The sequence below is a fragment of the Stegodyphus dumicola genome, chromosome 6 (assembly GCF_044657685.1).
Source record: "Stegodyphus dumicola isolate Sdum_Otavi_A_Nest chromosome 6, ASM4465768v1".
NCBI lineage: Eukaryota > Metazoa > Arthropoda > Arachnida > Araneae > Eresidae > Stegodyphus > Stegodyphus dumicola.
The window spans coordinates 84838193-84852782 of record NC_140773.1 but is presented as its reverse complement, the minus strand read 5'-3'; the positions used below and the strand labels follow the sequence as shown (position 1 = coordinate 84852782).

Genomic DNA, 14590 nt, shown 5'->3' with positions numbered 1-14590 from the left:
ATTGCTCTAATAAAAAAATAATAAGCCGGATCCAATTCGAAGATTAAGGAACAACGTAATCTGCAACATTAACTGAAATAGACGCATGCGCAGAAAGTTTGTAGCTTTGAGGTCCGGATTATAGATAATTACGGATTATGGGTGTCCGAATTAACGACTTTTAGACTGTACTGTATTCTAAAGTACCAATTAAAAATAATGGTACAACTCTGATATACGCCCTAAATTTCACCAAATGTGTTGATATGTGTTCTGCGCTGGTTTTTGGTGCGATTGCGTGTTGTAGGGCAACCCTGTTGACATTGAAAAATCTTTTGCTGGAGCTCGTTGGTTTGTTGGCTCGCGTATGTGTCTCAGAAGGTAAAATGGTGCAAGTTGTTGAATTGAAGTTCGGCAAAAGGAAATATCATTGTGGCCATCCTGTTGAGGGGCAATGGGTATTTGGAGGTGTGGAAAGAGGGTCTGGGAGATTATTTTTAGTCGCTGTGCATGATAGAAATAGGGATTTTTGATTTTATTTATTTGTGAACCATAGTATCAATTTTCTGGAGAGTGTGTCTGCCTGTCATATAAATACGATAGTGATTACGTTCCGGCATGTTAAAGGCGGTATAAAATTAGTATTTCTGCTATTCGAAAAAAAATTAATTCATGGTAAGTGCATTTTATTTTATTCTTATTTTGTAGAATGTTATGTTCATTGTTTTTTTAGTATGAATTTCTGTCATTATTGTTGCTTTTTTAATTGTTTGAAATTTATTTTAGTTATTTTAGTTTATTTTGTTGATTAGTGCGTTTTGTTGATTGTGCAATTCGTAGATGTTTTTTTAAGTTTAAACAATATGCTGTGTACATGGTATTCTTTGAAATTTGTTGTTGTTATGTTAATTTATTAAAGCTAGGTGAGAATAGTTCGTTCGTTCCCTAGATTGTGCCATTCGTAGATTTTTTTAAAAGTTAAAACATATCGCTGTGTACATCAATTCTTGTTAAATATTTTTAGTTAGAAACTTTACGTTTTTGCTACCTAAATTTTTTGTTTTTGTTTCGGATTTTTAACTTAAATTGTGTGTTCAAAACGCAGTTTTTGCATGTGCGAAAACCGCGTTTTTGGAGGCATTTTAGGCTTAAAGTTCGAAATGTAGACAAAAAATTTAGATAGTAATATGGCAGCGTGGAGTTTCTCGCCAAAAATGTTTGCCGATTTGAGGACGCATATCAGAGTAGTTCCAAAATAATATTTTTATTGTCATATGCAATCAACTAAATTTCACTGAATAGAAAGATATAAGCCTTAAACAATAATTACTTACCTACATTAATGTTTAATTTGCTCATAATTATTGATTTATATAACTGTTTTGACATAAATCTTCATGAACCCCTCACAATTATAAATAATTTGATCAAGAAAAGTACAAGTTACTAAACGAGGTGAGAAAAGTGACACACATATCCCAGACACCTGTTGCATTTAAGTACAGTCTCCTTTGCCAGCATGCAAGTGAATGCACTTACATAACGGGCTGTATAACCTGGACCACTAGAATTACACAATTGATTATACATTGAGACAAGAGAAGCTAATGCATTTCAACAATGATCTGTGGACATTGTTCATACAAACATTTTAGTGTCTAATTTTACGGCCCACAAATTATGATGCATCACCTAATCACTATCAGATATTATAATTCCCGATTCATGGTGCTTATTATATATACATGGATAGATATTTTCTTAGAGTTAATTTTATACTTATGAGCCATGTAAATATCTTCTTCAATTTTTAATAGCACACAAATTTAATTATTCAAAACGTCTCTTAAATTTGTGTTTTAAGAATAAAAATTTTAATTTATTGCAAAATAATTCGCAATACAAGTTGATGTCTGAATTGATAGTAAAGTTTCTGTATGCCATACACTGATGACAGGTTTGCACGGCTATAATAATGTTACTCAAAATAGTTTTAAAATAATGGTACAAAAGTTCAAAACTTCTGAAGAAGCAATTGATGCTTCAAATTTAGCAGGCAGTGCGTCTGGTGTATCTATACCAGTTAGATGAATTTCATTTAAAACACATCATGAATTGCGGTTAATAACATGGACCAAAGCTAAAAGAAAATGGTTCATTAAAGTAATCACATCTGTCAATTGTTCAATCAGTGCCTCAGAAAGCACTGAATCATCATCTTAAAAAAGCAGACAAATATTTTTGTTCAGCTATTTAATCACTAAATCGCAGTTTAGATGCACATTCAAAGGTGACGGCGTTGAAATTAAGAGACGAAGAATTAAAAAAAAATTCACTTGCGCCAAAAGAGGGACAAAGAAGCAAGCAAGTGCTGCCATCTAGCATAGGCAGTTGGCAAGTGTTCTTACTTATCATTAAAAATACAGCAAGAAGTTTTTTCATTGCCTTGAAAGCTGTGAAAATCAAGGAGAATTATTGGAAATACTTTTTAGTCGATAACATTTCAGCAGAAATTTTTATTTTTTCCTGAAGAAGGTTCCTGAAGAATATTAAAAATTTCTTTAATTATACTAAACCAATTAGAATTATTACAATTATTATTTTTTTCATATTTGTTTTCAGATTTATTCTGAGCTATTTAGCTGCATTTTCTGCAATTTTTAGGCATGGGAATTTCAGGATTTTTAGTAAGTCGAGAGAAATTATCTTCAGTCTTTTGAAAAGGATTTTTCAGAAATTTGCTGAGATTTTTTTTTCTTTTTTTTTTTTTTTTCCACAGGATAGCCTTGATAATTAGTAATGTGTGAACCTTTGCAGAATAAACGGACTAGAGGTTGTTCTTTTCGTTTCAGGCACTCCGCACTTCTATGACTATTCCCGCAAATGACACAGCGAATGTGATTAAAGCAGAGATGTTAGATGTGTCCAAATCTTTGACACTTGAAGCACTAGTAAATTCGCGCTTCTTCGGTCTATATTTTTCAGTGTGTAAATTAATGCATATACTCTTATTCACATTAAATATGGTTCGACCAGCTTCAATTCGCTCGTGTTCCAAGAAATAAATTGGGAATTTCATTATGCCTTCTTCGGTCTTACGGGTAAACTGTTTTACATTTAGGATAAGAAATTTTCATCTTATTGAAGGATTTTTTCAGTTGTTGCTCCTGCCAAATTTTTTAGGATTGCTTTGAGCCTCTGCTTTGACCTTTGTTTCAATACTAGTTTGGTAAGTATGAAAGAAAATAAGCCTTTCTTTCAATTTTCTTTCAATTAGAATGAAATCGCCCTTAATTTTTGCGTAAATAAAAATCGTACGAAGAATTCCTTCGTACTTGTGCTTCAAATTCTCGATTACAGGCGTTAAATAATTCCGATCCAGCATTGGGCTTTTAAATATCCTCATTAATGATGACTATCGAAGGAATTTTTCAATTTCTGAAGAAGCAGAACTCTCTAACAATCACGCACACACTGTTATTTGTAAGTAAATATGTTTAACTTCATTGTTGCGTCTTGGTTTTAGCATTTTTTCATTTTAGCAATCTTGCTTTTAAGAAAGGAGATGAGGATTTAAAATGCAAATTTTCGGTATCCTCCTGTTGTTGCCAACCTCATGTAACTCTAGTTCACTTCCGTAAACTACCAAGGTTTGTTTTTATAAAGTAGTGTAAATTTCGTATTTTATCATCGATAAGAAATATATTGTACAATTCTTATTTCTTTTATACACATTTATTAATATATACTAATCTAACATTAAATATATGATATAATCAGCTAAGGGTAATTATTTCTTTTCAACGCTATGGTTAATGATTCATATTAAAATTTTTCATAAATTTTGTAACGGTAACGGTTGAGAAGTATTTCCAACATTCTACACTGTATGCACGAAATAGCGTTAAATTTAATATAGTTCAAAATCTTAATCATTTTGTAACTTAAATATATTGCGAGGTATTTTATCCTGCTTACTATCTAAATAAGAATTGCAATGGTTATCTACTTAGTAAATCTTTAATTAAATTGAAAATATTTCTGATAGGCGTAATGTATAAATTAAAAGTCGTATTCTGAAATGTATTTAATGAAACGAATGTAAAAATAATGTTTGTCAAGCATTCTTCATTTAAAAAATTAATCTGGTCATTTACACATATAGTAGACATAACTGTAAAATTATGTTTTAAGATAAAATGAATTAACATTTAAAGATTAGAAACTGATTGCACTTGCATTATATTATGCGGGAGCTAGCGGTCTTATCTCAATGCAGGCGTATAATTTAATTCAGGAAATGGCAACAAAGAATTATACTAACGTTTCCTTGGTAACAATGTGTTACACAGACATTTAAGATTTGCTACCTGACTCTGGAATTTATCCTACGATTTGTTCAGACGTTTTCATCTTTCATTATTTCGTAATGGTAAGTGAAATTATAAATGATTGGCTCGAAGAGGGGTTTTCAGATGTCGATGGAATATGTAAAATTCACATTCGAAGTGAAAGTACTTTAATTCCTTGTGTAACTAATGATGTTGGTGAGAATATTACCCCAAGGCCACTGTTCCCAATTTTTATCGAAGATGAAACTTTAGATGCAGATTTTTTACCTAAATATTTAATGGTGATAGAAAATCATTTCTGCCATGAGGAAAAAAAATCGAAGCAACGTTTAACAGAAAGTGAAAATAAGGAAATGCGCTTTGATGAAAATGCCATCAAAAATGAATTAGTTAAACAGGGAAAATTTACGTCACTAATTGAATATGCAAGAAAAAATATTTTTTTGAGTAGAGTAATTTCTCCACTATTCGAAATGCCAGACTCAAAAGTTTCTACCGGATCGTCACATTACCAAACAGTTCTTAAACGGAATCAGAAATACTTGGAGGCTGTTCAAAATCGCCAGAATTTTCCAATTCGGTATCAAGATCAGATAATTCAAGCTGGATTTGTGAATTTAACTGATAAGCACGAAGAGACTTTGCCTATAATTCTAACAGATAAACATGCTATGGTGAATTCATTTTTAATGAAAGAATATTATGATCGAGACGAAGTAGGTGTAAAGACTTCATCACTAACATTTGAAGAATTTGTGGCATCTAGAACCAAATTTCGAGACTACAAGGAGTTTCTGACAGACTTGGAGAAGTATCCATCTGTTTTAAATCGCTTAAAAACTGCGCTTTATGTAACAGAGAAAACATTAAATTATAATAGTTATAAGAATACTATTTTAGCTTATAACGGTTGTATAACTGAATTAGAAGATGTAGGAACGACAGTTGAAAATGAGAGGATTGCAATTGAAGTAGAAAAAAATACCTCAAATATTGGTTCAAGAAAATCAATAGATGTTAAGTGTTCAACATATATGAAAGAAACAAAAATTATCAAACATCATTTGCGTTTTTCTTTGCCAGAAATGAAAAATGATTATGAAGTAACATGCATCAATTTTAATCCTTTGAATCCTTGCATATTTGTAGGTGGTTATGGTGTGTGTCGACGAAAAGAAATGGATAATCATCCAAGAGGAATGATTTTGTGCTGGAACATTCATAAATGCGGGTATCCTGAAATAATATATCCGATGGAAGAAGTGGTAACTTGCATAGAATTTTCTAATTCTAAACCGTATTTAGTTGCTGTAGGCATGAGGTATGGATTGATAGTAGTACTCGATATTCGAAAGTCGAAAAGTTATTTTGTAGCAAATAACAGTATTTCGAAAGTAAGACCATCAGGAACTATAAAAAGCGTTCGATGGATGAGGAAAAAGTACTCTCTAGGAAAGGAATCTGAAGTACTTTTGTCTGTGTCTACAGATGGTGTTGTAAGCTGCTGGAATTATGAAAGAGATTTGGATGGTTACATTCTCAGGCACATAAAACGAGGAGAAAATGATGATGGGAGTAACAAGAAAATGACGCTTGCTTCTGATGCAGTTGGCCAGTGTTTGGATATAAAACCAGATAACCATGAAAATTATTTGATTGGTACTTTTGAAGGGCAAGCATTGTTGGCTGATATTAATGACTCAGATAAATATATAAAGGTTTTTAACTGCCATAAAGGACCTATTTATGATCTTCAGTGGTCCCCAGTTGTAGAAGATGTCTTTCTAACTTGTGGTACAGATCGTAGAGTACGTATCTGGGAATCCTATCGGTTGACTCCTTCCAAAACTTTGAATCTCTCTGAAGTAATTATGAAAATTGCGTGGTCAAATATAAAATCTACACTGTTTTTGGCCGTATCAAAGTCTAAAGTTTTCATCTTTGATTTATTCATAAATCAGCATCATCCTATTGCTCAGTTGCTTTCAGATGAAAATAAAACGATAACTTCCGTAGTATTTTGCCCTAGAAATAACTGGTTTCTTTTAGGACAGTCTGAAGGAAGTATCGATATGCATGAGATAGTTAATATTCCTATTCATAATATTGATGAGATAGCTACTTTAAAAGATGTTTTCTTACCAGAGTATGAGGCGTTAAAATAATAATAATTATTTAAATGCATACAATGAAATGTGCTAAATTAAACACACACACAAACAACACAGATGGTGTTATCATTGGGTCTTGGTTTCTCTTTCACAGGTGCCAAAATGGCATGGCAGTTACCTAACGAAGAAATACCAAAGTAGTTCATTAAATTAAATTAAAAATAATATAATTTTCTTTGAATTCTCAGAATGCATGATCTTTGTAAATATTACTGAATTGACTGTTAAGTGCTCAGCTGTTCAAACGACCCCATCTTGTTTTGCAAATAGTTGGATGTCACGAGAATAGAAACATGCATTAAATCTTTTTGGTAATTGGAAATTTCTTTGGTAAGGGCATCGGATTTTAAATAGTACAAATTAGCGATATAAAAGCCCCATCCCTCTTTCTTTGCTCTAGTCGACTTTATTTTCCTATTTTCGATAAATATTTAAAAAAAAAAAAAAAAAAAAAATGAGCTTTTAATTCAGTTACACTATTCCTATATCGTAAGAGACGTAAATAAGTTTAATTCAGTGGAAAAAAAAGGTTATAATAATAATTATAGACAGACGAGATTGTAAGAAAAATACATATTACATGTGGTATTTCTACAAATTCTCAACCAGTGTTGAATCTCGCCAAAAAATCTCTCCCACAAAATGTTAAATATCCCCATAACATGCGGATAATAGAATTCTCTTATTGATATTTAATGTATGTATTTGCTTTCCATTTACGACCAATTTTAAATGACTAGTCAAAAGAGAAATTAATTTTACCTTTTTTGGATAATACACATAACGCTCTTCGTGCTAATTTTCAAGAAACTTCATTTAATACCATTAATATTCACAGTGGGCAGGAAAATAACATACCACTGAATAAATACACTCATTATTTTTACTTCCGTGTACGAAGCAAAAAGGAAGTGTTGTAATCACGAAAAATTTCGAGTATCATATTTCAACGAAAATATCCATTTTGACCGCTATCGAATGCAATTTAAAGATGTTTTTGCCTGATATCTGTACGTAAGGACAGAATAAAGGATTCTTTTTTCCCAAACGAATTATAAAACTGATTTAAAATGGATTGGAGATTTTTTCGTGGCGTCTGAACGTACGCATGTATGTATGTATCAATCATAATTCAAAAACGAGCAGCCTCAAAACGTTTAAATTTTGTATATAGGATTGCTATAACATGTAGATGTGCATCTCCCATTTTGGTTGCAATCGGCAGCACCAAAAGTATATATTCTATTCACTAGTATTTTCAAAAAAAAATTTAACACACGGTTTCACTCAAATAAGAGCTCCACAACATACGTCCCTCAAGAATTCCTAGTCCATCCCACCACCATAAATTACTTCACACAAGTCTTACCGACTGATATAATTTTATTTTTTGAATTGTTTTTACAAAGATTGCATTATTTTTCTTATATTTTGTAATTTTCTTATGTTTATTTCGACTACTTTGAATTCTATTTCACAATGACAATTTCCAATGTTTAATTTTTACAAATAATATTGAACTCAAATGCATAAACACGGGGGTGTCGGGGGACGGTTACTCGAGCGATATCAATTTTACTGCAGGAATTGCTTTTCACTCAAAATTGAATTAGCTAAAATGCTTAATCGGAATGAGTTCTTTGGATCTCTGCATTAGTTCTTAATCACTTCTATTCACGGAAATGTTTGGCCTGACTTGAATTGCCGGTTTGGCATCGCCTTATTGCTCAAGTAAAGGACGAAACACCTTCGTATTTATTTCTTAATTATTGTTCGTTGAACGGGAGTTGGTTTGTTCCCCTTGACAAGTCAACTAATTTCTGATCAATGACAATGATTACTTGCATTTAATTTAATTCTTGCTTTTAAGTTATTCCTTTTGTAATTGAAATTTTGTTATTCATGATTTAATTCCAGTCCCCGTTAAACATTTTTAACAATTTACATTCAGGTTACTTCAAAACATCTTTCGAAATAGAAATTACTAAGTATGGATTCACTCTTTTCAGATAATTCTACTATAATTAATCTTAGGAGATAATATAATCAATATTATTTAGTAAATAAATATATATATACACATATATACCCATTCTGTTACTCGGCTCCGTGAGCTAAGTTTTTTTAAATTTTTATATGTTGGTAAATTGTGCATTTTCCCATTATACATGTTTGAATTGTATTGTTCTTATTTTACTGTTAAGTTTTTTATGTCTTTAGTTAACATGCATGTTATAGTTATAGAATTATCAACAATTTAAAAGTTGCTTAAGTGAGGCTAAGCCTAATTTTTACTCCCTTTCACGAAGTAAAGGAAATATTGTAATCATGAAAAATTCCGGGTACCATATTTCAAAGAGATATCCATTTTGATCACTATCGAATGCAATTTAACAATGTTTTTGCGTGACATCCGTATGTATGGACAGAATAAGGGACTCTTTTTCCGCAATAAAATTATAAAACTGATTTAACATGGACTCTGAAGGGATTTTTTTACATACGCACGTATGTGTGTATGTATCTATCATAATTCAAAAAGGAGTAGCCTCAGAAGGTTGAAATTTTATGTATAGGATTACTATAGCATGTAGATGTGCACCTCCCATTTTGGTTGCAATCGGCCGCACCAAAAGTATATATATATACATATGTGTGTGTGTGTGTGTGCACATATATAGCTATTATGTTACTCGGCTCCGTGAGCTAAGTTTTTTTTATTTTTATATGTTGGTAAATTGTGAATTTTTTTGCATTAAAATGTTTGAATTATATTGTTCCTTTCTTCCGGTTAAATTTGTATGCGTTTAGTTAACCTGCGTACAATATTTGTAAAATTATCAACAATTTTAAAGTTGTTTAAGTGCGGCTAAGTTTAATTTTTATTTACCATAGCAGCCATATTTGTTTACATTTGAAACTTAGCAGAATAGTGGATTTGTTCCCTATCTCGAGAAACTAAGATTCGCAATAACAAAGATAACGTCTTCTTTTATTATTCCGAGTTAAATCTTGCTTAATCCATTCTGGAATTAACATTTAAGTTATTAAATTATCCCATATATTGACTCAGCATAGCGTCCACAATAAATTAAATCAGTTTCTACGACTTCAGTACCTTTTTGCCTAGTGAGACCAAAAGTAAACTTTCAGTTTTGTGCGGCGAAAAATCTGCCTTCTTGTCCGTTGGCGGAAAAGCTTGTTCTTGCGTAGAAACTTTAATTTTAAGAGTAAAAGTTGTTCTTTAAATTGTTTTAACTGTATTTATGTTTTATATTTTTCAATTTAAATAAAAGCATTTTGAAGTTTTAGGTATTTTTTCCTTGTCGCGAAGTGAGAACTGAATTAATTGAATGAGAAATATATCTCTAATGAAATTCGAGGAAATATGTTTAAATGACAGGCAGGAAAGCTCATAATTTAATATTCCATACAAGGAAGTCAAGTGGCGTACACATCAGATTTTTTTTTTTTTTTTAAATAAAACAGAGATGAAAGTTGAATTTGTTTTTCCTCTCTAAGATTTTTCAGCACACGTTAAGGTATCTTTTTCAATATATGTATAGTCCTTTCATTACTTTAATGGATGGGTATTTATTATGGATGCGATTTTGAATCTTTACCACGAAACTCGTAAAGTTTTAACATTCGCTAGCCCTGACTTTTGTATTTTTTGCCATTCGAATCTTTAACAATAACAATAACAACAGCATTTTAGATTAAAATCTTTAAAAAATCTTTTGACGTTTTACTGACGTCCAATGAAACAGATAACAAAAAAAAAAAAAAAAAAAAAAAAAAAAAAAAAGGGGGGGGGGCATTGATTTATGTAATTTCAGTGGACTTGGATGGGATCACTAATGTAACCTTGTGACGACTGTAAGTGCAGTTCTTAATTTTTTGGCAAGAATTTAGCTTTCCGAGTTTAATATTTATCTGTGAGTTAAATCTTTAAATAATCCTTATCTTCAATTCCTCCCCCCCAAAAAAAAATCTGTAATTGAAGTATTTTCAAAGTACATGGAGAAAATGTATCGATGCATTAGCGAGCACCGTGTAAAATCAACTGTATTCTCTGTGGAATTTGAACCGAGGATCTTCCGGCACTAGCTGAATGTGATACCACTTACAACACCACAAGAAAACACACACACACACACACACACAAAAAAAAAAAAAAAATCTCTGTATTCTTTCCGAGTTACAGGGCAACTGGGAAGAGGTACGAGACTCACTCGACTGAATCTACGTGATGACAAATCATCGTCCAGCACATTTTAGTTTAGGCGCCACCATAAAGATACTAGGGAAAGCGAGAAACGTGTAAAATCCGCTGTACCGTCATTGAGATTCGAACCACACATCTCCTAACGCTAACTGAACGTGCCATGTCACAAGAGTTTCCACTGGGAAAGAAACATCTCTTTATAAATGAACTTTAAGATTCAGGAACTTTAACTACATTTTTCATTTAATAAATTGCATTTGTATGAATAAAAGCAGGTGTATTAAATAATAATAGTAATAAATAAAGGTAGGTATATTTTTAAAAAACCGTATCTTAAATTTATTTTTTATTAAACGCCGATTGAAGATTTTCCTTAATTTAAGAATTAAAAACTTTCACTAAAGAGATTTTTTTCCTTTTCTTAGCATTTTTACGTTTTCTTAGCATTAGGCGTCCCGGGCGAGATATTTTTCGATGGTCTTTAAAAATAAAAAATAACCAGTTCGTGATCGAATTTCTCGCAAAAGATGTCTGAGTATATGAATTGCAATAGCAATAGTCTATTTTAATCCTAGTTTATCAGTAATTCGAAATTTTATAGTTTAAATCTAATTAATAAATAAAACACATTTATTTTTTAAATACAAAAACAGATTTTTAATTCCTTAGAGAAAAGTAACACGGAAAACTTTTAAATCAATTAAAATCAATAAGTGAAAGATAATTTTGCTGATCTTTTCTCTGCAAAATACCTTATTTAGAAAAACCAAAATCCTTGTTATCCACGACATCCATTTCTTTGATAAAGTTACTAATCTACTTAATCTTGATTGAGACACTATCTTTAATCAGTTTTTATTATATTAAGCTTAGAGATACTACAATGACGAATGTTATACATGTATTGAAATCCTTGTTATCGGCGACATCCAGTTCTTTGATAAAGTTCCTAATCTACTTAATCTTGATTGAGACAGAGTCTATTTTTAATCAGTTTTCATTGTATTAATCTTAGAGATACTACAATGACGAATGTTATCTATGTGTTGAAAATCTGTACTTGAACATTATGCTCTTAAACAAAGGGAATCATCTGAAACGATGGCGGTTTTCTTTGCCAAAAAATTTTGTAAACTGTATAGCTCATCACAAAAAGAAATTGCGTCAGTATCTGATTTTAGAACCATCTGTTAATTTTACAAAAGTTCAGTTAGATATTTTAGTTTAAGTTCATAGTAGTTCCAAAATATTTTTAGAGAGTGTTATAAATTATACCATTTAGTTAAATACTTTGTCAAAGTTGCTGCAGTCGTATATAATGGAGAGTAAAATTTTAAAGGTTTTTTTTTTTTTTTTCCCTATGGTGTGCTTACGTAAAGAATATCACACGTTAAAAGGGGTAAAGGAAAATATAATCCGAAGTCTAGGTAAAATAACAATAAAGCTTAATCAACGAAAAATAGTAAATTAGGATTAATCTGAAAAAGTGTTTTTTCTTGCTCTCAAAAAAACTGATTTATGGGAACGTTGTCCTGTGCGTTTGGCGCCCTGAAAGGTCGCCTTACATCCGCTACTGAATGAAGATTAAAGAGATTCAAGAAGATTCTTTTAGATTTAGATCTAGAAATTTTGGGATTCATCCTATTTTGGGATTCATCCTCTAGATTACAGGCTCGGGAAAACTAAGGCACATTGCCCCTTTTTGTGCGTACCGCAAACAATAACCATATTTCTTACGATAGCTTATATTTTCTGCCTTTTAATGTTAAAAAAATAAATTTGGATTTATAGCATGTTTAGAATAGTCAGTTTGCGAACTAATTTTTAACTTCTCCATTTGTTCAAATCAAGATAGAATTTCATAGAGATTATACAGAATTAGCAATATATGGCAATTTTTGAAATTTTAGAATAAGTTCTAAGATACATTGTGATTTATTTTTTTAATAGAAATTGAGAATGCACCGAGCCAGTTACAACTTGAGATCATAGATTTGCAGTGTGATAATGATTCAAGAGAATTGATCATTCTTGAAGGTATCTGTAATTTTGCAATACTCTTAATTCCACAAATTCGACAAACTTAAGGATGCTGCTCGAAAAAAATTGGCTATTTTTAGATCAATTTATGTATGTGAATAAATGTTTTCTAGCATGAATCTCAAGAAAAGCTTCCCTGATGATCATTTACAAGCACTTTTAAGAATCTCTGCTACAAGATTAATACTTGAAATTATTAAAAAAATTCTGAAAGGGTTCAGGTTTTAACAATCGCCCAAACAATTTGTAGGATAAATCGCGAAACATTTTATAGGATATTAGATGAATATGCATCTAGACTAACATGGGACATGTTATACATCTTCTGTATATTTAAAAAATGACAAATTATGTAATATAATTCTATAAAATTATTTAATATTTTTAATAGATATATCATAAGTTAAATGAATTTTAACTAAATCAATCCGATTCAATGTAAAAAAAAAAAAATCCTTAAGAACTGCATCTATTGCTTTTAAAAAGCTTACTTTGTTAATTAATAAAAGGAAGATTAAATATGAAAGAATAATATTTTTCGTTTTCCGAAATAGAAACCGACTCGAATGAAAAGTAAAGCAACGTAAAATTGTGGTTTTTCGCCTAATATCCCTTTTGGGCTAAAAATAATGAAATTTGTAAAACAGCATTGTTCGTCTCATTAAACTGTTGGTTGCTAGAAACCTATTTGTTCTTATATCAGAATTCCCTGTTTCTCATAGTAACAATTTATAACTAGAAATACTGTTTTATTCCCCCCTTTTTAAATCTTTAATTTTAGTCTGGCAGGATTGTTTATTTCTTCTGAAGACTTAAAAAAAAGCTTCGTTCTTCTCAAAGTAACTTTCCTCCCGCGATGAACGAAATTACATTTCGTAAGTTTACTGAAAAAAAAATACGACATAGCTCGTAAGCAGCAATGTAAGAAAATTTAACACTGCAGAAATCCAGTGCTTAAGACAGTACTCTAAATAGCGAGTAAGACAATGGAGCGGAAGTTCTTACCAGAACGTAGCTTAAAGTTTGCATTTAAAAAAATAAAGGGAAGGTCTTGTAATAAAAAACTGACAGCCACATCTTTCCGCATTTTAAATTGGTCTGCAATTGCTTTTTCGAGAAAATACTATTTTCCTGCTATTATTAAGCTTCGAAAATTGCTAAACTGATACTTACTGCCTGAGTTTGGAATACAGTAAGAAACCTGATGACGAGCTAATAGAGCCATCAATCGCCAAATGCATCACTGCTTTTCCAGATCTCGCGAAAAAAGAAGAAATAATTTCAAGGTCAGACATTTTTAAGACTGACTTAATCTCTTTATTTCTAGTTAAAAATATCCCAGAAAACTGATTTTGTAGCAATATTTTTGAATTTTCTTTTGCTTTCGTTTCTAAAAATTCTGAGAAGTCTTCCTGATGAATGTTACGTTATTCAATTTCCATCCAGGTTTTACATTTTATTTTAAGTTACGTTCCAAAGAAAATTAATTATTACATTCCTACTTAGATGTGCTAGAACTGGACAAAATTTTGTCCGATTTTTATTGCTTCCACATGCATAACCAACCTCCAAAGATTTTACACCGATCTATCAAATGTCAAGAAATTCGTTAAGTGCATTCAAATAAAAATTCATAAATCAGCAGAGTATTTGGAAGTAAACTGTTTTCACTTTGCATCCTGTCCTCCGGACACACTCATGCATTTGCTATACCTGCAATGTACTTTATTATGCACACTCATGCATTTGCTATACCTGCAACGTACGTAATTATTAATTCATGTCAGCCGGTATACAGCTTGCTATCTGCAAGCTACACA

At 31.2% G+C, this 14590-nt stretch overlaps 2 protein-coding genes across 4 annotated transcripts in view; one reads left to right on the top strand and one right to left on the bottom strand.

The window, feature by feature from the left end:
* Positions 1 to 2259, bottom strand: part of Srrm1 (Serine-arginine repetitive matrix 1) — a 150292-nt gene extending 148033 nt beyond the window's left edge. The window contains exon 1 of one of the 3 annotated variants that reach the window (XM_085818626.1): positions 1314 to 2259. In XM_085818626.1, the coding sequence (XP_085674752.1) occupies positions 1314 to 1368 (55 nt within the window). In that variant the 5' untranslated portion in view covers positions 1369 to 2259. The remainder of the gene's footprint in view (positions 1 to 1313) is intronic. The other 2 variants (XM_085818625.1, XM_035364807.2) reach the window with 2 other exon arrangements.
* A 2102-nt stretch (positions 2260 to 4361) lies between these two features.
* LOC118193678 (dynein axonemal intermediate chain 4-like) lies at positions 4362 to 9806 on the top strand. The gene has a single exon (XM_035364800.2). It carries the CDS (start codon positions 4409 to 4411, stop codon positions 6494 to 6496), a length of 2088 nt encoding a protein of 695 aa, XP_035220691.1. The 5' UTR covers positions 4362 to 4408; the 3' UTR covers positions 6497 to 9806.
* The last annotated feature ends 4784 nt before the right edge of the window (positions 9807 to 14590 follow it).

Bases quoted from the DNA above. Each gene is read 5' to 3' on its own strand.
- LOC118193678 (XM_035364800.2), top strand. From the start codon at position 4,409: ATGGTAAGTGAAATTATAAATGATTGGCTCGAAGAGGGGTTTTCAGAT.